At 40.1% G+C, this 26,090-nt stretch overlaps 4 protein-coding genes across 4 annotated transcripts; all 4 read left to right on the forward strand.

The window, feature by feature from the left end:
• The first annotated feature begins 639 nt into the window (after window positions 1-639).
• Window positions 640-4,629, forward strand: LOC124401414 (tripartite motif-containing protein 16-like). Its single transcript, XM_046873714.1, has 6 exons — window positions 640-1,266; window positions 1,927-2,022; window positions 2,165-2,398; window positions 2,541-2,712; window positions 3,541-3,600; window positions 3,730-4,629. The coding sequence occupies exons 1-6, from the start codon at window positions 889-891 to the stop codon at window positions 4,266-4,268; spliced, it is 1,479 nt and encodes a 492-aa protein (XP_046729670.1). The 5' UTR covers window positions 640-888; the 3' UTR covers window positions 4,269-4,629.
• Window positions 4,630-5,843: 1,214 nt separating this feature from the next.
• Window positions 5,844-12,125, forward strand: LOC124401459 (tripartite motif-containing protein 16-like). Its single transcript, XM_046873804.1, has 6 exons — window positions 5,844-6,607; window positions 9,679-9,796; window positions 9,908-10,128; window positions 10,273-10,459; window positions 10,795-10,842; window positions 10,933-12,125. The coding sequence occupies exons 1-6, from the start codon at window positions 6,014-6,016 to the stop codon at window positions 11,463-11,465; spliced, it is 1,701 nt and encodes a 566-aa protein (XP_046729760.1). The 5' UTR covers window positions 5,844-6,013; the 3' UTR covers window positions 11,466-12,125.
• Window positions 12,126-13,215: 1,090 nt separating this feature from the next.
• On the forward strand, window positions 13,216-18,639 carry LOC124401396 (E3 ubiquitin/ISG15 ligase TRIM25-like). Its single transcript, XM_046873688.1, has 6 exons — window positions 13,216-13,875; window positions 14,378-14,473; window positions 14,562-14,801; window positions 15,022-15,193; window positions 15,305-15,364; window positions 17,379-18,639. Exons 1-6 carry the CDS (start codon window positions 13,285-13,287, stop codon window positions 17,915-17,917), a joined length of 1,698 nt encoding a protein of 565 aa, XP_046729644.1. The 5' UTR covers window positions 13,216-13,284; the 3' UTR covers window positions 17,918-18,639.
• Window positions 18,640-22,609: 3,970 nt separating this feature from the next.
• On the forward strand, window positions 22,610-25,984 carry LOC124401401 (tripartite motif-containing protein 16-like). The gene is made up of 6 exons (XM_046873694.1): window positions 22,610-23,249; window positions 24,001-24,096; window positions 24,254-24,487; window positions 24,632-24,818; window positions 25,160-25,207; window positions 25,340-25,984. Exons 1-6 carry the CDS (start codon window positions 22,656-22,658, stop codon window positions 25,861-25,863), a joined length of 1,683 nt encoding a protein of 560 aa, XP_046729650.1. The 5' UTR covers window positions 22,610-22,655; the 3' UTR covers window positions 25,864-25,984.
• Window positions 25,985-26,090: the final 106 nt, after the last annotated feature.

Raw genomic sequence — 26,090 nt, forward strand, 5'->3', positions numbered from 1 at the left:
TTCTTGCTATATGAGGTGTCAAAGAAAGTGTGCTAGAGGGCAAAACTTGGGAATTTTGGGAATCCTGGGAACGAGTGCTGTCCCAGCAGCTCTGGACTTTTTTGTAATAAATATGAGACAATATTTGTTTCAGCAAATTGTCATTTCTTTACTCAACTACCAAAATGTAGTACGATTTCCATACCATTAATAACATTAGCAAGGACGTTTGTTGTGTTTGTTGTGTTAACAGGGGTGGGTAGACTTTTAATATCTACGGTATATAAGACGTGGTTTTCTAAAGAATGCAGGTAAATAGACAAAAACTTCATCTTAGATAAATAATTCCGGACTGAGATGCCTGATATATCCTATGCTAGCAATGCAGACCTTCTTCATACTGTCATTTAAATTTACACTGGTTTGATATTCAGACACTTAAATGACCAATCAGGTTCATGAAATAACATTTTAGGATCAGACCTTTTTCTCAGTGATTCCTGAAATGTACAATGATGTATAAAGTAAACATCCCCACATTATTGTTCTGTGCCTAGAGGAAGAAAACGCCAACCACCAATTTGACAAATGCTTTGATATTTAATCACATTACAGCACATTACACTTTATAACTAAGAATCATTAGCTACATCTTCCTCCTTTGAAGCCCCACCCACTATCTCCTTTACATTATAAACACAGAAGCTCAAAGTTCATTCAGATAAAACACAAAGGGTTTTCGATTTTTGTCTCGATCTATTTTTCTCTTCTTGTGAATGTGGGGAAAATGGCTGAGGCCAGCAATTCAGTAGATCAGCTTTCAGTGGACCAGGAGGATCAGAAGGGAGTCTACAGCTGTTCTCAGTGCAGAGACACTTTTACTCCAGGCCTGGTTTATGCACAAACAACATGCTGGCTGAAGTGGTGGAGAAAGTGAAGAAAACAGAAGTCCAAGATGCTTCTCATGCTCTTTGTTATGCCAGACCTGGAGATGTGGAGTGTGATTTCTGCACCGGGAGAAAACACAAAGCCACAAGGTCCTGTCTGGTGTGTGTGGCTTCTCTTTGTGAAACTCATCTGAAACCTCATCTAGAAATTCCTGCTTTGAAAAAGCACACATTAACTGAAAAGTCCGTAAAGCTACAAGAGAAGATCTGCTCTGAACATAACAAGCTGATTGAGATCTACTGCAGAACTGATCAAACCTGCATCTGTTATATGTGTATGATGGATAAACATAAAGGACATGACACTGTCACAGCCTCAGAAGAACAAGCTGAGAAACAGGTAAGAATGAAAATATCTCAAATGAATTCATCCTCATTGGTTTTCTCATCTAGAAAATCTTTATGAAAAAAAAAAACACTTTCAATGTTTCTCTGGTTAAGTTGTGTCTATTAGTAAAGATGGAAACAAATGTTAAAACAAACATGAGAAGCTGAAGTTGATCTTGAACTCCTCTGGACTTCAGACTCTGGCAGGCACTCAAGTAGTCAAACCATAATCCAGTTTATTTACAGCTCAAGATTGTACTCTTTAACCCCACCTCATATCCATGGACCAATGTTCAAAACACTGCTTCTAAAAATCTCTGATGGTTGACAGGGTTCATCCATGGTTATGGAGCTATCTAATCTTCTATCTGCTTGTAACTGGAGCTCACAGAATCATTCAGTTCCAGCTATAAGCATAAACCCCATGGTATAAAATCTACAAAACATTTACAGCCTGAAGCGCACATTTTATAACAATATAACAATGTCCATGGTGTTCTTCAGAGTTCTTCGTGAAAAGGTCTAAGCTTTTTTTTTCAGTTGCACAAGGTCACATTTATTCCATATCTGGACTTAGCATGATGAGGATTTTCCAGTTGTTACACTATGAGGTGCATCAACACCATCACTCACACATTAATACATAAATGCACGTTCAATGGTTTTTCCTCAGAGTGTGTTAAAGGAGGAGCAGATGAAATCCCAGCAGAGAATCCAGGAGAAGCAGAAGATGGTGCAGGAGCTGAAACAGGCTGTGAACTCTATAAAGGTGAGCAGTGAGCAGAGACGGAGCTGCTCCTAGAAACATGGACAATATTGAGTCATTTAGACAAAAAATGGTAGATGTGTGTGTGTGTGTGTGTGTGTGTGTGTGTGTGTGTGTGTGTGTGTGTGTGTGTGTGTCCTAACAGCTCAGAGCACAGACAGCAATGGAGGACAGTGAAAAGATCTTTACTGAGATGATCAGCTCCATGGAGAAAAAGCGCTCGGAGGTGATGGAGATGATCAGAGCTCAGGAGGAGGCTGAACTGAGTCAACCTGAACGACTTATTGAGCAACTGGAGCAGGAGATCACTGATCTTCAGAGGAGAGTCACTGAGATGGAGCAGCTTTCACACACACACGATCACATTCATTTCCTCCAGGTAACACACACTGTCTGATCTACAGAACCAGCTGTTCCTCACACACTTTCTAAAACACCTCTCTAGTGTGTGTGGAGTTCAACTAATAATGTAGTGACAGAAGACTGATGGATGTTCATGAGGTTTAATTTGTTTTCTGTAGGTTTTAGATTCTGAATTCCAGTCTACTTCATTAGAAAGACCAGATTGTGACACATCCAGCATCACTGTCTCTCAACACTTCTCATTTGATGGAGTGAGGAATTCTCTCTCAGAGCTGAAAAAGAGACTCGACAAATTCTTTGAGTTAGAATTCAACAAAAACCCTCCACAAGGTAAGAAGAGCTGTTCATGCTGGAAGAACACAGTGATGGAGGTCTTTACTCGCTCTGTGTTGCAGCCACTTTATTCACTTGACAATTTGAAATACAACCCTAATTTCAAATATTTGTTGGGATATCATGTAAAATGTTAATAAAAACATAAGAATGCAATGATTTGCAAATCGAATTAACCCGTATTTAATTCAAAATAAAACATAGAGAACATATCAGATGTTTAAGCTTGGGTATAAATAGTTTATCTTAGAGAGGAAGATTCTCTCAAAAGTAAAGATGGGCAGAGCTTCAGAAATCTGTGAAAGACTGTGTCTACAAATTGTGGAACAATTTCACAATAATGTTCCTCAACATAAGATTGCAGTTGAATATCTCATCATTTACAGGACATAATATCAAAAGGTTCATCAAATCTGGAGAAATCTTTGTGCACAAGAAACAAGGACAAAAATCAGTATTGAATGATCATGATCTCCAGGCCCTCAGGCAGCAATGCATTTAATCATGGAATGGAAATCACTGCATGGGCTCATTATCATGTCCATAAATCATTGTCTGTGAACACAGTTTGCCGCGCATCCACAAATGCAGGTTAAATCTATATCACGCAAAGAAGAAGGTATGCGTGAACATGACCCAGAAACACCACCATCTTCTCTGGGCCAAAGCTCATTTGAAATATACTGAGCCAAAGTGGAAAACTGTTCTGTGATCAGACAAAGTACAATTTTATTTTTCTATTTGTAAACCATGGACACTACGTCCTCCAGACTAATGAGGAGAGGGACCATCTATTGTTCTTTATTTCCATTTTTTTCTCTGCAGCTGCAGCAGATCAGATCATTTCACCACCAGAACCACAGAGCAGAGAGGATTTTCTGAAATGTATGTCTAAACACACACACACACTCACACACACACACACACACACACACACACACACACACACATACTTCTTTAAATGAAACCCTACATTGTACACATTGTTTATCTATTTTGTTATTATTCTTTTAGACTTCTGTTATCTGACTCTGGATCCCAACACAGCACATCAGAACCTCGTTCTGTCTGAGAAGAATAGAGCGGTGATGCGTAGTGAGGAAGAGCAGGGACACTCTGATCATCCAGAAAGATTTGACTACTGGTTTCAGGTGTTGTGTAAGGAGAGTGTGTGTGGACGCTGTTACTGGGAGGTGGAATGGAGCAGTGATGGTTTGGGTGGTATGTCCATATCAGTCTCATATAAAAACATCAGCAGGAAAGGACGAGATATTGAGCGTAGGTTTGGACGCAACAATCAGTCCTGGAGTCTGTGGTGTTCTTCTTCTCTCTGTTTCTATCACAACAACATTGAGACTGATCTCGGAGATCCAGCACCGTCCAGAATAGGAGTGTATGTGGATCACAGTGCAGGAACTCTGTCCTTCTACGGTGTCTCTGACACCATGAAGCTCCTCCACAGAGTCCAAACCACATTCACTCAGCCTCTATATGCTGCGTTCGGGTTCTCCTTGCTTTATGGTTCTACTGTGAGGTTGTGTGTTCCAGAATAAAGTGTGTAGTGTTTTATATAAAACTGTTGCTCAAACATCTGTCCATTATATAATCCATTATATAATTAAAAAATATAATAATTTTATTATAATTAAAAGCAAAATGTTAGAAATTAACAGTCAGACAAGAAACAGATGAAATGTAAAAAGAAAATGATAAAATGAAATCTCATGACTTCAGCATTGTAAAGTTCCATCTGTTTGTTTTATATTAATCACACAGTCATTAAATAACTAAAAAACTATAATAAATCCAAAACACAACATTTTATTCTTGTTAAAGTCACACTATATATAAATAATTGAAAACTTTGAAATAAATGGGATTTTCGTATTACAAAATAAAATAAAGTTTCTGAAATCTGAAGTCGTTTCTTCATCCCGAAATTTGAAGTGAAACACTGAACAGTATTTTAAATCCAGTAGAACACAGAGTAGATGACTGGTTAAGGCTGCTATGTTGTGTTTATCCCATATGCAGCACAATCCATCGAGCAGGTGGAGCAATTCATGGCACTAACTAAATTATCAGAGTGGGTCCAGTACCACCAGCCCACAATCCTTTAGTAATTCCTGCTTTGGAGTAGTGGAGTGTCAGGTTTTTCCCCCTTTTGCCTCTAGTGGCCGCTATTGCCCCACTTCCCCTGTTTTCCCACCTCATACACATTTTCATTACCGTCTGTTTATAGTGCTACACAATGCAGCAGCTAATAACAGCAGCAGATAAGTTCCTAAAGGATCTGGTGACTGAAGATTGAAGTCCAAGCTCCATCACCTGCTTACTCTTAAATCCTTCTTGTTATATGGCAGCAGCACAGTGCAGTTTATCTAAAACACAGGATTGAGGAAACAGAAAAATGTGTTCTCTTTCATTATTGTTATTGCTCTGGTAATTGCTGCACGATAAAACTCCAAAATCATTTAACAGCACACTGCCTCCCTCTACTGTCCACTGAGAGAACTGCATGTCTCTAATAAATACACATTTTACAAAACGATCATTATAATAAACCAAAACATACACATTTGTGATAAAACATCTACAGTGTCACATTACACTGGAACTTCTAAAAACATTGTTTTTGTCTGTCCACCTCCATTTTCTTCAAATCTGAGTCATTTCTCTTTCAGTAATCAGTACATACACACTTTCACTGTTTTTACTTTTGATGAATTTTCTGTAACAGCAGTTCTGACTGTAGTGCAGGTTTATATTAATGCTTCCACTCTAATACCTTATCGTTTCTATAGTAACAGCTCATTCACAGGGACTTTAGATGTTCCATATAAACAGATTATAACAAGTGTTCAGTCACTGATATGGTGACATTTCCTTTATATTTGTAAAGTCTCCAGTGTAAGTGCTTTGAAACAGTCAGAAATAACGCTGTAACTTTACATTTCCAAACATTTTCAGTGTTTTTTTTTATAAAGATGTCACTATGAATAAACTGTATAATAGTAACAAATGTAATTTATCAATGAGGATGAAGGATGTCAGGAGGCAAAAAGACCAGAAAATGTCAACTTTGCATTTCTAGAAATGAATCCCAGTAAGTGTAGATACATGGGTTATAATTATGAAGTGAAAGGAGATGAAATAGTTAACAGGTGAGTTTTCATAACCTAACTGTGTTTCTGCTCCTCCTACTTCTCTCTCTAACACACACACTGAACCAGGAAATAACTCGTCATTTCAGACAAACAAATCTGATCTCTATTTCTCAGTTTGTAAATGCAGGAAAATGGCGGAGGCCAGTATTTCAGTAGATCAGGATCAGTTCATCTGTCCAGTGTGTCTGGATCTCCTGAAAGATCCGGTGACTGTCCCGTGTGGTCACAGTTTCTGTAAGGTGTGTATTAATGGCTGCTGGGATCAGGAGAATCAGAAGAGCGTCTACAGCTGTCCTCAGTGCAGAGACATTTTCATTGCAAGGCCTGTTCTATGCAAAAACAGCATGCTGGCTGAAGTGGTGGAGAAACTATGGAAAAAGACTGAAGTCCAAGCTGCTTCTCCTGATCACTGTTACGCCAGACCTGGAGATGTGGAGTGTGATTTCTGCACCAAGAGAAAACACAAAGCCGTCAAATCCTGTCTGGTGTGTGTGGCTTCATTCTGTGAAATTCATCTAAAACCTCATCTAGAGGTTCCTGCTTTGAAAAAACACACATTAACTGAAGCCTCAGCAAAACTAAATGATGAAATCTGCTCTGAACATAACAGGATGATTGAGATCTACTGCAAAACTGATCAAACCTGCATCTGTTATATGTGTATGATGGATAAACATAAAGGACATGACACCTTCACAGCCTCAATAGAACGAGCTGAGAAACAGGTGAGGAACAAGAAAACTTTACTACATTAAATCATGCTAACAGAGTGTAAAATGTTTCTTATGATAGTCTGAATCTAGTCAGACCAGTTAGTAAACATTTATTTCAACACCAACCTGTGAAAGGGCGAGGCAGGTGAAACACACATACACTAACAAACACACACAGAAAATAAAGAGCAAGAGACTCTCACGATCTGGAAGATCCTGCGTGGTTTCTATTATTTAATGGGATATTTTTATTCCTTATCTTTCCCTTTTTTTCTCCACCAGATGTCTTCACTGTGTCCTAGATTAGTCTCCTATTGTTTCCACTTGAGTTCTGTGTTAGCTCTGTGTGGATGTAAATTTCCGTTTTTGGAAGTCTTCTGGCCTTATAATGAAAGTTGTGTGGTCTGTTTTTCAGGCATTTTCTGCAGTTTCTCTGAGTTCTTGTTCTAGACAATCCTCTTTTTTTTAAGTTAGTTTTTGCTTTGCTTTTTCAGTGCAATCTGAGTTTTATTTATGCCAGTTCCTGAGGAAGATACAGTGGGGCAAAAATTTATTTAGTCAGCCACCAATTGTGCAGGTTCTCCCACTTAAAAATTTGAGCTAGGCCTGTAATTTTTATCATAGGGACCCTTCAACTCTGAAAGACAAAATGAAAAAAAAAATCACATTGTCAGATTTTTAAAGAAATCATTTGCCAATTATGGTGAAAATAAGTATTTGGTCAATTACAAAATTTCATCTCAAGACTTTTTTATATACCCTTTGCTGGCAATGACAAAGATCAAACATTTTCTGTGAGTCTCCACAAAGTTTTTACACACTGTTGCTGGTAGTTTGGCCTATTCCTCCATGCAGATCTCCTCTAAAGCAGTGATGTTTTGGGGCTGTCACTGGGCAACACGGATTTTCAACTCCCTCCAAAGATTTTCTATGGAGACTGGCTAGGCCACTCCAGGACCTTGAAATGCTTCTCCACTCCTTCGTTGCCTGGGCAGTGTGTTTGGGATCATTGTCATGCTGAAAGACCCAGCCATGTTTCATCTTTAATGCCCTTGCTAATGGAAGTAGGTTTTTAACTCAAAATCTCACAATACATGGCCCCATTCATTCTTTCCTTTACATGGATCAGTCATCCTGGTCCCTTTGCAGAAAAATGATGTTTCCACCCCCATGCTTCACAGTAGGTATGGTGTTCTTTGGATGCAACTCAGCATTCTTTCTCCTTCAAACACAATTTGAGTTTTTACCAAGAAGTTCTATTTTGGTTTCATCTGACCATATGACATTTTTCTAATCCTCTTTTGGATCATCCAATCTCTAGCAAACTTCAGATGGGCCCGGACACGTACTGGCTTAAGCAGGGGGACACGTCTGGCACTGCAGGATTTAAATCCTGTGTGTTACTGATAGTAGCCTTTGTTACTTTGGTCCCAGCTCTCTGCAGGTCATTCACTAGGTCCCCCCATGTGGTTCTGGAATTTGCGCTCACCGTTCTTGTGATCATTTCGACTCCACGGGGTGAGATCTTGCGTGGAGTCCCAGATCGAGGGAGATTATCAGTGGTCTTGTATGTCTTTCATTTTCTAAAAATTGCTCCCACAGTTGATTTCTTCACACCAAACTGCTTACCTATTGCAGATTCAGTCTTCCCAGCCTGTTGCAGGTTTACAATTCTGTTTCTGGTGTCCTTTGACAGCTCTTTGTCTTGGCCATAGTGAAGTTTGGAGTCTGACTGTTTGGGGTTGTGGACAGGTGTCTTTTACACTGATAAGTTCAAACAGGTGCCATTAATACAGGTAACAAGTGGAGGACAGAGAAGCCTCTTAAAGAAGAAGTTACAGGTCTGTGAGAGCCAGAAATCTTGCTTTTTTGTAGGCGACCAAATACTTATTTTCCACCATAATTTGCAAATAAATTCTTTAACTGGCTACTGGAAGCCAGTGAAGGAAGCGCAGCAGTGGGGTGGTGGGAGAACTTGGGCAGATTGAACACAAGTCATGCAGCTGCGTTTTGGACCTACCAGCAGAGATTTGCAGTAGTCAAGTCTTGAAATGACAAGAGACTGAACAAACACCTGGGCAGCCTGTGTGGACAGAAATGGTCGAATTCTTTGGATGTTGTAGAGAAGAAATCGACAGGAATGAGCCACATTAGTGACATGCGGGAAGAAGGACAGTTCATTATCCATAGTTGCCCCAAGGTTACAATCAGTGTCTAAAGGGGAGAGCAGAGTGTCACAAAGTGTTATTTGGAGATCTTGACCACCTTTATTGGGATTTGGAGTGGCCTAGTCAAAGTCCGGACTAAAATCTGATTAAAATGCTTAAACAGTTCATTTATGCTTGAAAACCCTCAAATGTGGCTGAATTAAAACAGTTCTGCAAATAAGAGTGGGCCAAAATCCCACAGCGATGTGAAAGACTCCTCGCCAGTTATTGCAAACGCTTAACTGCAGTTGTTGCTGCCAAAGTTGGCACACCACTTAATGGGTTTAGGGAGCAAGTACTTTTTCACATGAGCCAGGCAGGTTTGGACAGCACTCCACACACATCCCTATAGCAGACCACTAGATCTCCCACCTCTTACCCAGTCAACCTGTTTGAGGCCCAATCCTGTCAGAGACAGAGGAAAGGAGATGTAATGAGGAAAAAAACAAAGCTATGATAATAAGCTACACTCCTCTGGAAAAGGCTTGATTATGGGTTATTCTACTTAAATATAAAACTAGAAATGTCAAATGCTACTGTTACCTTAATGATGTACATGAAGAGCTTCTCTGATCATTGTTCAGTATTGGGGAATAATGCAAACAGGTTTAATTAGAGTGTTTAACAGAGAGATAAGTGCAGGGGCACGGCCACATGCCAATCTTGCTAATGCCAACATGGATTTTGACATTTCAAAATCTAGACACTGTTTATGATATATATACAAAAGCAAAATAGAGAACAAAAATAAAAAACAAAAGATTTTACCCTGATACAATAACCAAACATTAAAATGGAAAAAAATTTGTGATGTAGAAGATATAAAAAATGAAAGTACTTCATCAACAGCTGATTTCTTAACTGATTTCTCCTTAGAGTGAGTTAAAGGAGGAGCAGATGAAATCCCAGCAGAGAATCCAGGAGAAGCAGAAGAAGGTGCAGGAACTAAAACAGGCTGTGAACACTATAAAGGTGAGCAGTGAGCAGAGACAGAGCTGCTCCTAGAAACACACACAACATGGACAACATGGAGTCATTTAGAGTCCCAGTGACAGAGGGAATGATAGATGTGTGTGTGTGTGTGTCCTAACAGCTCAGTGCACAGCAGCAGTGGAGGACACTGAGAGGATCTTTACTGAGCTGATCAGCTCCATAGAGAAAAAGCGTTTGGAGGTGATGGAGATGATCAGAGCTCAGGAGGAGGCTGAACTGAGTCGACCTGAACGGCTCCTGGAGGAACTGGAGCAGGAGATCGCTGATCTTCAGAGGAGAGTCACTGAGCTGGAGCAGCTTTCACACACACACGATCACATCCATTTCCTCCAGGTAACACACACTGTCTGATCTACAGAACCAGCTGTTCCTCACACACTCTCTAAAACACCTCTCATTAAGGGAACAATAAATGTCCCTGTCTGACATCACAAGTGTGTCTTTACTCTGAGATCATTCGTTCCTCTCTTTCTGTAGAGTTTCCAGTCTCTCTGTGTCTCTGCTGGACATTGGTCTCCTCAATTAGTAAGACCAGATTTTCACATGTCCAGCATCACTGTCCATCAACATCACTTCTCAGACGAAATAAGAAAATATTTCTCAGATCTGAAGATGAAACTTGAGGAATTCTGTGAGGAGGAATTTTACAAAATCCCTGCACAAGGTAAGAGGAGCTGTTCCTGCTGGAGAAACACAATGATGGAGGTCTTTACTCACTCTGTAACAGAGTGATGTCGAGGGGTCAGTCTTCATTCCTGAGCATCAAAGTTCTGCACAGTTTAGAGTTTTTAACACTCACCTGATTCCAGTCTTGATGATGAACTGCTGATGTGAAGGAGTTTGTGTTCGAGCTGAGAATCTCTCCCCTTTGGTGCTTAATGAATAAAGTCTGACACGGGACCTACACACGTTTTTGATCTACACATGTTTCTGATGATTGATATAAATCTCTGATTTTATGTGTTTTATCATCTGATCATTTTATTTCTGCCTCCACAGTTCAGTCTTTTTTCTCAGAGCCACAGAGCAGAGATGAGTTTCTGAAATGTGCGTCTCACACACACACACACACACACACACACACACACACACACACAGTGTTCTCATTGTTCAGTTTGTTTTTCTCTTTTATTTTAGATTCATGTTATCTGACTCTGGATCCCAACACGGCACATCGTAACCTCATTCTGTCTGAGAAGAACAGAGCAGTGAGATACAGTGTGAGAGAGCAGTGGTACTCTGATCATCCAGAGAGATTTGACTACTGGCCTCAAGTGTTGTGTGAGGAGAGTGTGTGTGGACGCTGTTACTGGGAGGTGGAGTGGAGCAGTAATGCTAATAGTGTTGTGTCCATTTCAGTCTCATATAAAGACATCAGAAGGAAAGGACGGGGTGATGAGTGTGGGTTTGGATACAACAATCAGTCCTGGAGTCTGCAGCGTTCTTCTTCTTCTCTCTGTTTCGATCACGACAACATTAAGACTTATCTCGGAGTTCCAGCACCATCCAGAATAGGAGTGTATGTGGATCACAGTGCAGGAACTCTGTCCTTCTACAGCGTCTCTGACACCATGAAGCTCCTCCACAGAGTCCAAACAACATTCACTCAGCCTCTATATGCTGGATTTGGACTTTACTATTCTACAGTGAGATTGTGTGATCCAGAATAAAGTGTGTAGTGTTTGATCTAAAATTCCTGCACGTTGCCACATTGTTGCTCAAACATCTTTCTTACTAGCACACAATCCAGCTGCATAAAAGCAATACCATTTTAATAATTATAACAGATTATTAATTTTATAATAATTAAAAACAATTTTTTAGAATTAACTGTCAGACAAGAAATAAATAGAATGAAAAAAATAAATACATTTGAAAATTTGGAAAAAAAAACAACTTTGGCATGAATTGGATTATTTTGCTTTTGTTTTTAGTTCTTTCATAATCCTAAAATTAGATTTTATTCAATGGTTCCCACTGCAATTCCATCCCCTCACCATGAGAGGGAACCATCACCTGAATACTGAGCACATAGAAAAGTCATGGTTTTAGTATACATAAACTATGCTCACGCTAAATACTGCTAAAAATATTGTAATTTTTATTACACACCAAGTTCCATTCCATTGTTCTATGTTCTTTGCTCTACTGTGTAATAACCTTGTTTGCCTCTTTACATTTATTGTGTATTTCTTTGTGATTTAGATTTGTTTGTTTCCTGGACTGTTACCAATTGGTGTACAGAACATTATGCCTGCATCTGCAATTATAATATTGGATTGTATTTAGCATATTTTCTGCTTGGTTTCAATAAAACCCTGCATATGGATTCTAACCCATCTGAGTCCACCGCTTCTTTACAGAATACTTCTCCAACTGGAAATCCAGCTAAGGTTTCACAGCTGCTCATCAATCCAGCATCACTTACCTTCTGCAAGTCCTTTGTGTGATGCCAGCTGGCAGACCCACACCTTCAAACCTGGCTCTACCATTCTTGCAGCTTTCTCCGGCGATGTGTAACGTCTCTTCTGCATCACAACCAGAAGCCTACGGTGCAGACCCTGTGAATTGCACACTCTTGCTGTTACTGCTAATAGGAAGGGCTTTGGACTGAGCCTCTGAATTATTATAAACTTTACTGCCCACTTTACTCAGCTTATTCGAGAAGTGTTCAAATATCAGTGTGGGAACTGGATGTTTCTGGCCAACTGTTACAACTATGCCAAGAGTCCGACTCTGTAAGTTGACTATGCTGAAAAATTTTGGACTTTAGCCCCCCAGAGTGCTATCCGTAAAATCTGTCAATTAGGTCTCAACACAACCAAGAATAAGACATCCTAGTTTATTGCCAGGTGGTAGAAGATCTCCAAGAATGTGATTGTCAGAGTCAGAGTGGAAGACTGGACAGTTGTCGATGACCTGACTGGAGAATCTCCCTCATGCTGTAAATCATTTATTTACAAAACCCTATTTTGTCCCAATAAGAGCTGTAATAATTAATTATGGCACATTATATTGTATAAATATGAGTTATTAAGAGTGTTTGATAATTTATTAATTAAATAATTAAAAATAATAAATTTCTAAATTTAATACTTAAACTTTATGCTTATATAATAATTAAAATGCACATTGAATTCAAGAGCCAAAAACTGGCCTGACCAGTACGATCCTCACTTACAAGTAAGGGGGCCTGTAATCATGACCACCTACACTAATTCATGAATCAACACATGTATTAAGATTTGGAAAAAGGGGTTGGAATAAGGAAGGCATGTGACTGTTTGGGTAGAAGCATCAGAGACTTGAGGGACAGTCAGGTGCAGGTGTAGAGGACATCTTCCTCCTTTCAAGCTCCACCCACTCTCGCTTATAGACTATCAACACATAAGCTCAAAGTTAATTCAAATAAAACGCAACTGAACTAAGATAAAGGCTTCATCTCTGTCGCTTTATCTTCTTCTTTTTCTCACTGTAAATGTGAGGAAAATGGCGGAGGCCAGTATTTCAGTAGATCAGGATCAGTTCATCTGTCCAGTGTGTCTGGATCTCCTGAAGGACCCGGTGACTGTCCCTTGTGGACACAGTTTCTGTAAGGTGTGTATTAATGGCTGCTGGGATCAGGAATCTCAGAAAGGCATCTTTAGCTGTCCTCAGTGCAGAGACACTTTCACTCCAAGGCCTGTTCTACGCAGAAACAACATGCTGGCTGAAGTGGTGGAGAAACTAAAAAAGACTGAACTCCAAGCTGCTTCTCCTGATCACTGTTACGCCGGACCTGGAGATGTAGAGTGTGATTTCTGCACCGGGAGAAAACACAAAGCCGTCAAGTCCTGTCTGGTGTGTGTGTCTTCTTACTGTGAAACTCACCTGAAATCTCATCTAGAACGTCCTGCTTTGAAAAAACACACCTTAACTGAAGTGTCAGCAAAATTACATGAGAAGATATGCTCTGAACATAACAAGCTGATTGAGATCTACTGTCGTACTGATCAAACCTGCATCTGTTATTTGTGTACGATGGATAAACATAAAGGACACGACACCATCACAGTCTCAGGAGGAAGAGCTGAGAAACAGGTGAGAACCTAAATAATTTTTTTATGGCACAAAGCAAAGTAAAGCAAAAAACAGTCAAATAATATGTGCAGCTATGGTTTATCTTGAGTTCCTCTCGACTTTAGACTCTGGCAGGCAGTCATGATGTCACACCATCATCCAGTTCATTTACAGCTCAAAAATTTTACTCTTTAGCCCCAACTTCCATCCATGCACCTGTCTCCAAAGCCCAAAATGAATCCACATCTAGGTTTCATTCATGGTTGGGCAGCAATTTAATCTTCCATCTGCCTGCTAATGACTGAAAATCCTTCATTTCCAGCCATTATAATAAAAGCCCATTGTATAAAATCTACAGAATGCTGGCAGACTGAACACAAATGCAAATTTCACTATATAACTATCTATATTATTTTATGGTCTCCAATGTAACACGCACTCACACACACCTAGCATAGCAAATACAGCTCTAGGACACACGAATTTACCTTCATTGAAATCAATATTTAAACTTTCTCCTCAGAGAGAGTTAAAGGAGCAGCAGATGAAATCCCAGCAGAGAATCCAGGAGAAGCAGAAGAAGTTGCAGGAGCTGAAACAGGCTGTGAACACTATAAAGGTGAGCAGTGAGCAGAGACAGAGCTGCTCCTAGAAACACACACAACATGGACAACATGGAGTCATTTGGTTTGTGTGTGTCCTAACAGCTCAGTGCACAGACAGCAGTAGAAGACAGTGAGATCATCTTTACTGAGTTGATCAGCTACATGGAGAAAAAGCGCTCAGAGGTGACAGAGATGATCAGAGATCAGGAGAAGGCTGAACTGAGTCGAAATGAACGACTCCTTGAGCAACTGGAGCAGGAGATCGCTGATCTTCAGAGGAGAGTCACTGAGCTAGAAAAGCTTTCACACACAGAGACACATGATGACATCCATTTTCTCCAGGTAACACACACTCACTGTGGTGTTCTCCTGAGGTCAGGTTGGGTAATTTAGTGAGGGAACATTGACGTAAATATGAGCAGATTTTGAGAATCAGAAAGAAAAAAGACCGTGAGAAAGAACGCTGCAACTTTGTACTACACAATCCTTGTTCTTTCCTATTACTTTCCAAATTGCTTTGTTTGTGCTGTTTATCTTTTAAAGGTTAAATTGTTTTCTGTAGCTTTTAGCTTCTGGTCGTCGCTCTCCTCCGTTTAAAAGACCTACTTTTGATGCATCCAGCATCACTGTCCATCAACATTTTTCATTTGATAGATTGAGGAATTCTCTCTCAGATCTGAAGAAGAGACTCGAGGAATTCTGTGAGAGGAAATTCAGCAAAATCCCCCCAAAAGGTGAGAAGAGCTGTTCCTACTGGAGAAACACACCTGGCACTTTCATCTGTTTCCATCTTTTGTGCCACCTGATGATGCTTTTTAACTTTATCTCCATTTTTCTCTTCCCAGCTGCAGCAGTACACAACATTTTACCACCAGAACCACAGAGCAGAGAGGATTTTCTGAAATGTGCGTCTAACACACCTACAATCACACATACTAAACATGTACATCCTTCACACACATGGGGACACACATTTCCACCTTGTGGAGAGCTTGTTGGGAAGAAGGATCGGGCAGCTGGCATTGTATTAGATAGTCAAACATTTAAGCATTTCTTTTCCATCGTTATGTACCTGCTCTACAGCAACAAAAGCTGGGTGGTACATAGCCCTTCACCATCTGAGACAACACAGCCAACAAATGTCAGTATGTAAAATAAAAAGGACCAAAAAATAAAAATGTAAAGTAGCCCACCACAGAGTTTAGCTTTACCTTAGTGGAAGCCTGCTGGAAAAATTCTGACCACTGGACAGGATCTTATATTTCCTTTTAGTAAGATCAATCAGAGAGCTGGTGACATCCAAACAATTGGTCACCAATCTGCAATAATGGCCAGCCAGCCCCAAATAATCTTTCATTTCCTTTTTTGGTTTGGGTCTCGGGCAGGTCACAGTCGCTGCCATTTGGGGATACACCTGCCATGACCCAAATGGAAGCCCAAATTCAGTACTCTTGTTCCTTCTTGACCTCACGATCAAATACTCTGACTTCTCATGTGACCTCAAAGCTCTTTGACACCTGACACCTCAAGAGAGTCATTTAGAGCTTCATGTAAGGTTGTAATATGAATACTTTCTCTTCGAATACAAAGTCACACAGCCATGCACAAGAACTGTTGTTTTGGAGCCTGTTGCAAATTCATTTCATTGTTAATTCTCCCACTGTGTGTAGTTTTGCTCTCAAGTGTTTTTAATGTAAAAGGGTCCTCCCTTTCCAATTTTCCCAATTTTCCAGCATGGCATATAACTAACAGTTGAATAATATTTCAATTGGTGAAAATTTTAATGAAGTGCAAGCTGAGATATTAAGCAAAGGCACCCATTACAGGTATCACATAGCATAGTTCACTAAAACCAGCACTAAGCAATGACCATTCTCATGCCATCTATTTTAATGGCCCAAAGAGGACCATCCCAATTCTTTCAAGGGAGATCTTAATTAGCCAATTGGCACTTTTGGGGTGGCTGGTGGATTCATCAGCTGACATTCGCAATATGCCTCACACTACTGTGCACATTACCACAAATGCGATCTACCTTTCATTATAGAATAATACAGATAGGAGAATACAACTAATAGCCTCAGCAATGACTCCCTAGCTAATGTTGTGCACATTTCACATCTACACAAAATTAGAAAAACCCCAAATTCCCTTCAATAACAGCTTAAATGTGGGCCAATAAATTCCCAGAAGTAGAGAATGGTGTGGCAGGGTTTAATCCCTGCCTCAACAGTATGCTTTTTGGTGGCTGATGTGCCTTGTCTGATCCAGCAATGCTAGATACTGACACTTGTCCCACTTTGCTGTTGTAGCTGAAAGACAGTCAAAGAATTGCTCCCACACCACCAAGTCAAGGATCTTGTTTGCTTTGCACACCTCTAACAGGCATTTCTGGTGCTGTTGGTGATGCTCCAAGTTCAGCCTACCCTCTGCACAATTCCTATTCCTATTTTCTATTCCTATTTTCAGGTTAGCATATACAAACTAGATTAGCCTGGAGCTAGGGTGGCGGCTGGGATTCTCTCTTATTCTAGCACACCCTTGAGCACCTTCTGTTCTTCAGCCTGAGCTTTGATTAAGGCCCGGAAGCACTGATAATGCTCCATGTCAACCTCCAAGCAGGCTTAATGTTCAGTTTGCTGGTGGGCGGAGAGGACTTAATTGACTATACTCAGTGGCTAGGACTCCATATGTTCTCTTTCTCCTTTCATGCTCTCCATTGCACGAGTACTTACCACGCGCTTCCTCAGGCTCTACCTTCTATTTACAAATTTGACCACGGCTCCACTGACACAAAAATACATACAAACATATCAGAAACCACACATAAACAAACAATTTCACACACATGCAAATAGCATAAACATTTATTTATTTATTTATTTATTTATTTATTTATTTTATTTTTTTTTTTTTTAGATTTCTGTTATCTGACTCTGGATTCCAACACGGTGCATTATAAACTCATTCTGTATGAGAGGAACAGAGCGGTGAGATTAAATGAGAGAGTGCAGCAGTACTCTGATCATCCAGAGAGATTTGACTCTAGCTGGCCTCAGGTGTTGTGTAAGGAGAGTGTGAGTGGACGCTGTTACTGGGAGGTGGAGTGGAGCGGTGTTGGAACTGTGGATATATCAGTCTCATATAAAGGCATCAGGAGGAAAGGACAAGATAAAGAGTGTGCATTTGGGTACAACAACCAGTCCTGGACTTTGTTTTGTTCTTCTCATTGTTTCTATCACAACAACATTAAGAATGATTTAGGAATTCCAGCACCATCCAGAATAGGAGTGTATTTGGATCACAGTGCAGGAACTCTGTCCTTCTACAGCGTCTCTGACACCATGAAGCTCCTCCACAGAGTCCAAACAACATTCACTCAGCCTCTATACCCTGGGTTTGGACTTTACTGGTCCCCGTCTGCGTCTACTACTGTGAGATTGTGTGATCCAGAATAAAATTGGGATGGTCTTCCGGGTTTGCTGCAGGACTTTTCATATTGTACTCCACTTACTATTTAAGGATGCCAAGAACACATACTCCCTGCCAGGTTATCTACTCCCACCATCCTGGCTGCTCTGCTTCCCGTTACCCACCCTTTTGGATTACCCTGGATTTCTTCTCTGCCTACATTTACCCTCTCTGCCAGTTTGGAACTTATGTACTGTGTCTTCATACTGCCTCCTGTTTTTTTTGTCTGGTGTTCTCATTAAAGACTATTTTACTGCATTTGGGTCCTCCCACTAAGCACCTGAAAAACATGTGTATTGTTTTATGTAAAATTCTTCCACATTCCTAAGTTGTGGGTTAAAAATCTGTCTTACTAGCAGACAATCAAGATGCACAGTCATTTTCACAGCCATTTATCACAGGTGTTTTATGGTGTTTTATCGTCTGTGTTTGTGTAAATCCATCTTCCGATTCAAATGTTTTATTTCTTTTATGCCACAGCAAAATCAGTTTATTCATGGATAACACCTTTATACTTTTTCATCAATTTTTATATCCATTTAGCTACATTTAGTTACATTAACAGTCGTTAACTCATTAACATCAAATGGGCTCCGAAACACCTCCAGAATGCATTGTGTGTGAACACATTTCACCATGCCATCATAAATGCAAGTTAAAGCTCTATCATAGAAAGAAGAAGTCATATGTGAACATGATCTTCTATGGGACAAAGCTCATTTATAATAAACTACCAATCAAACGTTTTTTCATTTTGGAAATTATCGATGCCGCATCCTCTAGGTCAAAGAGACAAGATACCATCTGGCTTATAATCAGTGCTCAGTTTTAAATCCTGAATCTCTAATTGTATGGGGTGCATTACTGCCTATTGGATGGGCATCTTGCACAAATGGAAAGGCACTACCAATACTGAAATATACAGTATATACAGGTTTTAGAGCAATATATCCTTCCATCTAGATGCTGCAATTCGCGATTTATTTCGAAAGATAAGGGTCCACTGAACATGCCATAAAGCACTTTTAGTCCAATGAAAAAATAACGATGTAATAGGGATAAAAATAAAATTCAGCTGATGCTTAAAACCATAAAATCGATCTGACCTCACCAGATTTAATCTCAATCAAGACATTCATTTAGAATCATAAAAATTAAGCACTTGGTGACTTTCAGTAGAATTATTTTTATGATTCTAAATAAATGTCTTGAGAGAAGGTGGAGGAGTTCAGGTACCTGGGGCCAACAGTGTAAAGTAATGGAGAGTGTGTTAGATAAGTGAAGAAAAGAGTGCAGGCAGGGTGGAGTGGGTGGAGAAGAGTGATAGCAGGAGTGATTTGTGATAGAAGAGTATCTGTGAGAGTGAAAGGGAAAGTTTATAGGACTGTGGTGAGACCTGAGATGTTGTATGGATTAGAGACAGTGGCATTGAGTGAAAGACAGGAGGTGGAGCTGGAGGTAGCAGAGCTGAAGATCTTGAGTGTTTTGTTGGGAGTGATGACGATGGACAGGATTAGAAATGAGTTTATTAGAGGGACAGCGCATGAAGGATGTTTTGGAGACAAGGTGAGGGAGGTGAGATTGAGATGGTTCGGACATGTGCAGAGGAGGGACATGAGTTATATTGGTAGAAGAATGCTGAGGATGGAGACACCAGGAAGGAGGAAAAGAGGAAGACCAAGGAGGAGGTTTATGGATGTGGTGAGTGAAGACATGCAGGTAGTTGGTGTGAAAGAGGCATACGTAGAGGACAGGGGGTATAGGAGCAGCCGAAAGAAGAAGAAGAAAAAGAAGAAGAAGAAATGAATGTCTTGATAAACTAAATGTGGTTTTTAAGTTCAGGATTGAGGTTATCCCTAGATGTTTTAAGGTACAATTGCGAAAAAAACAGAAAAAATGCAGAAAAAATGGCAACATGCCAACCAGGCTTGTGCTCTACATGCCACGCTCGCCCTTCCTGTTTCACATGCACAAAGAGAGAGAGAGAGAGAGAGAGAGAGAGAGAGAGAGAGAGAGAGAGAAAGTGGCAGGTCCACCAGATGTTCCAGTTTGTTGAGATTAGACATGAGGAGTGTCTAAGTGAAAGCACTGACTTTAATGTTCAGCTTGTGTCAGAATCTTTAAAAAATGCTCTTACACGTATGCAAAAAGCAAGAGTAGTACTAAGAGTCAGTATAGTACAGAGCAAGCAGGTTCGAGTATTGGGTGTTTTGTATTGCAGGAGAGTGCAGTTTTTCAAGAATTCATTCTAGGAACAGTTTATTTAAATAGTATTTTAATGTTTTGTTATTTCTTGTAAACAATAAATGATACGACTAAACGTACTGTTAAATCATAACTGTTTATCAATAGTAATATGGGTTATAATTTTATGCATGGAAAGCAAGATAAAATAGTTAATATTGAAATATTCATAACCTCCTTGTGTTTGTGCTCCTCCTATTTCTCTCTGTAACAAACACACAGCATCAGGAAGTAACTCATCATTTGAGAAAAAAACAAAATTGATTTCTAAATCTCTCTCTGCCAGTGAGTCCAGGAAAATGCCAGAGATCAGAATTTCAGTAAATCAGAAAGAATTCATCTGTCCAGTGTGTCTGGATCTCCTGAAGGATCTGGTGGCTACACCGTGTGGTCACAGTTTCTGTAAGGTGTGTATTAATCACCACTGGAATCAGGATGTTCAGAAGGGCATCTACAGCTGTCCTCAGTGCAGAGACACTTTCACGCCAAGGCCCGTTCTTCGCACAAACAACGTGCTGGCTAAAGTGGTGGAGAAACTGAAGAAAAAGTTTGAAGTCCAAGCTGCCTTACCTGATCACTGTTATGCCGGACCTGGAGATGTGGAGTGTGATTTTTGGAAACACTTGGGTGTCCCAGCCTTATAACATGACGCTTTTTAAAATGTATGTTATATAACTAATTAAATCAATGATAGGATTGTATATTAGGTTTTCTATATGGTTCCTCTCAAGGATTCTTCCTTATACCATCTCAGAGAGTTTTTCCTTCATCACAGTCGTAACTGGTTTGTTCATTAGGGATAAACTTATATTGACAAGGAACAAACTTCTAGGTATTAAACTAATAAAATGTACTCTTTTATACAACTTTATAACCGCTTTACATCCGTAAAGCTGCTTTGAGACATTTTCCAAATTTTATAGTGCTTTACAAATAATATGAATCAATTTGAATGTGTGCTGCAATGAACATTTATCCCTTAATTCTGTCATTGATTTTTCAATATTTACCTCCCCCTCTGGTGAAATGTAGAACAGCAGCATCTCGCTCTTATAGATAATGACTCCATGTTGTCCATGTTGTGTGTGTTTCTAGGAGCAGCTCCATCTCTGCTCACCTTTATACTGTTCACAGCCTGTATTAGTTCCTGCACCTTCTGCTGAAGACAAAATAAATTGGTTATAAATTATAATTAAATTGTTAGTTTTAAGTTTACATGGTTAACGATAAATGTAGAAACCACTTAATTGAGCTAGTTGAGTACTGATGTCATCATGTGGCTGTGGAGAGCTTTCTGGCTCAGGGTAGGAAGTGACAGAAGACATTAGCATTATTCTCTTTAATTTAATTTTTCCATCATTTCAGCCATGCATCTTAATCCACCGTCTTTCATGTAATGGAGACATTGGAGCGAGGCATGGTCCAAACAGAGAGTGAATGCTTGTCCCAGCAGATAGTACCAGATTATAAAGACCATCCACTTGATGGCCAGGCAATTCCTTTAGGTAGTGCTGCACTGGCTCTCCTGCACCAAGAGCTACGTAAGCCTAAAATACAAGTCTTATTTGATAATTTACCTTTCATCATTTTTTCCAATTACCTTAATAAAAACTTTTTGCACCACAGTCCTCGGAGTCCTGCTTTAGGGTCCGCCATTAGTGTACGTGTCGCCAAAGCAACTTTCCAGTATACGAAGCTTTAGTTTTAGAATTCGCAGACGATATTGGGCATAGATGCAAGACTGGATGAACTGCTGCTGTATTATATCAAAAGTACTGTAATGGACTGAGGCCCATTGAATCCATCAACTGAAGTATTTCACCTTCTTTTATAAGTCTCCATTTTCTGCTTGCTGAACCGAATCCTCCATGTAGGCACACTGAATAAAAAAGGCTTAACGAACTGTGAAAACATGATCAGTGCCTGTAAGTGACAATCCCAAATCTCCCAAATAAAACTTCTAAATGTGTTTACATGTGACAATTAAAGTGAAAGCAATATTAGGGTTCAAAAAGAAGAGAGTTATAAGTAAATATAAGTGATTCTTGTGAGAATCAGTGCATCAGTGGAGGGAGTCTGTGCAGAGAATATGAGCTCTTGAGTTCTTCTGTGCTACTTTTTTCTCTTTAACACACAACCACACACACTTATTAATATAAAAATATTAAAGATCTTATACCAACACAAATTATTTATGTGGCCCAGAAATAAATGTACAAAAACCCTTCCTTTCCCATTAACAGCTTAAATAATTAACAATATTGTAACACATTATACTGTATAACTAAGAGTCGTGGATTTCAGCTTCATATAAGTTTGATATATTTGTTATTTCCTGTGTAAAACATGTGAAAGTTTTTTAAGCTTTTCCTCCCCCTCTGGTGAAATGTGGAACAGCAACATTTGGCTTCTATCTCTTGTCTGAAAAACGAAACTGAACTCTGAGTGCTGCTTGTTCTCTCAGTGTGTGAGCTTAGCAAAATGGCAGAGGCCAGTATTTTGGTAGATCAGGATCAGTTCATCTGTCTAGTGTGTCTGGATCTCCTAAAGGATCCGGTGACTGTCTCGTGTGGTCACAGTTTCTGTAAGGAGTGTATTAATCATCACTGGAATCAGGAGGATCAGAAGGGCGTCTACAGCTGTCCTCAATGCAGAGATACTTTTACTGCAAGGCCTGTTCTGCTCAGAAACACCATGCTAGCTGAAGTAGTGGAAAAACTGAAGAAGAAGACTGAAGTCCAAACTGCTTCTCCTGATCACTGTTACGCCAGACCTGGAGATGTGGAGTGTGATTTCTGCACTGGGAGAAAACACAAAGCTGTCAAGTGCTGTCTGGTGTGTGTGACTTCTTTTTGTGAAATTCATCTTAAACCTCATCTAGAAGTTCCTGCTTTAAAAAAACACACATTAACTGAAGCCTCAGAAAAACTTCAACAGAAGATCTGCTCTGAACATAACAAGCTGTTTGAGATCTACTGCAGAACTGATGAGACCTGCATCTGTTATTTATGTACGATGGATAAACATAAAGGACACGACACCATCACAGCCTCAGGAGAACGAGCTGAGAAACAGGTGAGAACTAGAAAACTGTCTAGAATGAATTCATGCTGGTTTATTTTCTTATCTAGATGTAATTGCTTTAGTTGGTTATAGGATTTTTTTTTATTTTTATTAAAGTTAAAATGTGTTGGTTGTAATCATGAGTGTTACAATTCACCCACGACTGCACACCTGATCTTGGCTCAAACTCGGTTATCAATTCTACAGATGGCACCATGATGGTAGGTCTAAATAGTAACAGCGATTAAAGAGTCTACAGGAAATTACTTTGTCAAGTCAAATCAAGTCAAGTTTATTTCTATAGCGCTTTTCACAACAGACATTGTCTCAAAGCAGCTTTACAGAAATCAACAGTGAAGGTGAATGGTGTGCATTTATCCCTGATGAGCAGCTGTGGCGACTGTGGCAAAGTAAAACTGCCTTAGATGTAATGAGGAAGAAACCTTAAGAGGAACCAGACTCCTCTCCTCTGGCACATGACAGTGAGGTTTTTATTCAACATTGAGAAGACCAAATGTTCTCATTATTACACAGAGCTGTCTAGAGATTTGTGGACTCATCATGATACGGATTTTAACACTATGAAGTGGACTAACAATACATATTTTTTAGAAAACTGAAGTACCAGTTCTTTAGGCATTGTAATGAAATAAAACACACCACACACACACACACACACACACACACAGATCAAAAATAATAATAATAATAATATTATACCTCATACTTTATAAAAAGCTAACTGTAATTGCTTTCTCCACAGAGTGAGTTAAAGGAGCAGCAGATGAAATCCCATCAGAGAATCCAGGAGAAGCAGAAGAAGGTGCAGGAGCTGAAACAGGCTGTGAACACTATAAAGGTGAGCAGTGAGCAGAGACGGAGCTGCTCCTAGAAACACACACAACATGGACAACATGGAGTCATTTAGAGTCCCAGTGACAGAGGGAATGATAGATGTGTGTGTGTGTGTGTGTGTGTGTGTGTGTGTGTGTGTGTGTGTGTGTGTGTCCTAACAGCTCAGTGCACAGACAGCAGTGGAGGACAGTGAGAGGATCTTTACTGAGCTGATCAGCTCCATGGAGAAAATGCGCTCGGAGGTGAAGGAGATGATCAGAGCTCAGGAGGAGGCTGAACTGAGTCGACCTGAACGACTCCTGGAGGAACTGGAGCAGGAGATCGCTGATCTTCAGAGGAGAGTCACTGAGCTGGAGCAGCTTTCACACACACATGATCACATCCATTTCCTCCAGGTAACACACACTGTCTGATCTACAGAACCAGCTGTTCCTCACACACTCTCTAAAACACCTCTCATTAGGGGGACAATAAATGTCCCTGTCTGACACCACAAGTGTGTCTTTACTCTGAGATCATTCGTTCCTCTCTTTCTGTAGAGTTTCCAGTCTCTCTGTGTCTCTGCTGGACGTCAGTCTCCTACAGGGAAAAGACCAGATTTTCACACATCCAGCATCACTGTCCATCAACATCACTTCTCAGATGGAATGAGGAAATATTTCTCAGATCTGAAGAAGAGACTTGAGGAATTCTGTGAGGAGGAATTCAACAAAATCCCTGCACAAGGTAAGAGGAGCTGTTCCTGTTGGAGAAACACAATGATGGAGGTCTTTACTCGCTCTGTGACAGAGTGATGTCGAGGGGTCAGTCTTCATTCCTGAGCATCAAAGTTCTGCACAGTTTAGAGTTTTTAACACTCACCTGATTCCAGTCTTGATGATAAACTGCTGATGTGAAGGAGTTTGTGTTCGAGCTGAGAAACCCTGCCCTCTGGTGCTTAATGAATGAAGTCTTACACGTGACCTACACACGTTTCTGATCTACACACGTTTTTGATCTACAAAAATAATAATAAGTCTCTGATTTTATGTGTTTTGTTATCTGATCATTTTATTTTTGTTTCACAGTTCAGTCTTTTCTCTCAGAGCCACAGAGCAGAGACAGGTTTCTGAAATGTACGTTTCACAAACACACACACACACACACACACACACATATACACACACACACACACACACACACACACACACACACACACACACACACAGTGTTCTCATTGTTTAGTTTGTTTTTCTCTTTTATTTTAGATTCCTGTTATCTCACTCTGGATCCCAACACGGCACATTGTTACCTCATTCTGTCTAAGAAGAACAGAGCAGTGAGATACAGTGTGAGAGAGCAGTGGTACTCTGATCATCCAGAGAGATTTGACTACTGGCCCCAGGTGTTGTGTGAGGAGAGTGTGTGTGGACGCTGTTACTGGGAGGTGGAGTGGAGCGGTGTGAGTGTGTCTATATCAGTCTCATATAAAAACATCAGAAGGAAAGGACGGGGTGATGAGTGTAGGTTTGGACTTATCAATCAGTCCTGGAGTCTGCAGTGTTCTTCTTCTGCACTCTGTTTCTATCACAACAACATTAAGACTGATCTCAGAGTTCCAGCACCATCCAGAATAGGAGTGTATCTGGATCACAGTGCAGGAACTCTGTCCTTCTACAGCGTCTCTGACACCATGAAGCTCCTCCACAGAGTCCAAACCACATTTACTCAGCCTCTATTTGCTGGATTTGGACCTTTATTGTCTACTGTGAAATTGTGTCATCCAAAATAAATTGTGTAGTCTTCTTCTTCTTTTTCTTTTGGCTGCTCCCATTAGGGGGCGCCACAGCAGATCATCTGTCTCCATACGACCCTGTCCTCTACATCTGCCTCTTTCACACTAACTACCTGCATGTCTTCCCTCACCACATCCATAAACCTCCTCCTTGGTCTTCCTCTTTTCCTCCTTCCTGGTGGCTCCATCCTCAGCATTCTCTTACCAATATAACTCATGTCCCT

This window comes from Silurus meridionalis, chromosome 18 (genome assembly GCF_014805685.1).
Source record: "Silurus meridionalis isolate SWU-2019-XX chromosome 18, ASM1480568v1, whole genome shotgun sequence".
Taxonomy (NCBI): domain Eukaryota; kingdom Metazoa; phylum Chordata; class Actinopteri; order Siluriformes; family Siluridae; genus Silurus; species Silurus meridionalis.

What these genes read in the sequence shown, in the direction of transcription:
- LOC124401459 (XM_046873804.1), top strand. Translation starts at nt 6,014, where the DNA reads ATGGCGGAGGCCAGTATTTCAGTAGATCAGGATCAGTTCATCTGTCCA. An exon ending in TAGAACGAGCTGAGAAACAG is followed by an intron (nt 6,608 to 9,678) that starts GTGAGGAACAAG and finishes ATTTCTCCTTAG; the next exon opens with AGTGAGTTAAAGGAGGAGCA. An exon ending in GAGCAGTGAGCAGAGACAGA is followed by an intron (nt 9,797 to 9,907) that starts GCTGCTCCTAGA and finishes CTCAGTGCACAG; the next exon opens with CAGCAGTGGAGGACACTGAG.
- LOC124401396 (XM_046873688.1), top strand. Translation starts at nt 13,285, where the DNA reads ATGGCGGAGGCCAGTATTTCAGTAGATCAGGATCAGTTCATCTGTCCA. An exon ending in AGGCTGTGAACACTATAAAG is followed by an intron (nt 14,474 to 14,561) that starts GTGAGCAGTGAG and finishes GTGTCCTAACAG; the next exon opens with CTCAGTGCACAGACAGCAGT. An exon ending in ATGACATCCATTTTCTCCAG is followed by an intron (nt 14,802 to 15,021) that starts GTAACACACACT and finishes TGTTTTCTGTAG; the next exon opens with CTTTTAGCTTCTGGTCGTCG.
- LOC124401401 (XM_046873694.1), top strand. Translation starts at nt 22,656, where the DNA reads ATGGCAGAGGCCAGTATTTTGGTAGATCAGGATCAGTTCATCTGTCTA. An exon ending in GAGAACGAGCTGAGAAACAG is followed by an intron (nt 23,250 to 24,000) that starts GTGAGAACTAGA and finishes CTTTCTCCACAG; the next exon opens with AGTGAGTTAAAGGAGCAGCA. An exon ending in AGGCTGTGAACACTATAAAG is followed by an intron (nt 24,097 to 24,253) that starts GTGAGCAGTGAG and finishes GTGTCCTAACAG; the next exon opens with CTCAGTGCACAGACAGCAGT.
- LOC124401414 (XM_046873714.1), top strand. Translation starts at nt 889, where the DNA reads ATGCTGGCTGAAGTGGTGGAGAAAGTGAAGAAAACAGAAGTCCAAGAT. An exon ending in AGGCTGTGAACTCTATAAAG is followed by an intron (nt 2,023 to 2,164) that starts GTGAGCAGTGAG and finishes GTGTCCTAACAG; the next exon opens with CTCAGAGCACAGACAGCAAT. An exon ending in CAGAGAGGATTTTCTGAAAT is followed by an intron (nt 3,601 to 3,729) that starts GTATGTCTAAAC and finishes TTATTCTTTTAG; the next exon opens with ACTTCTGTTATCTGACTCTG.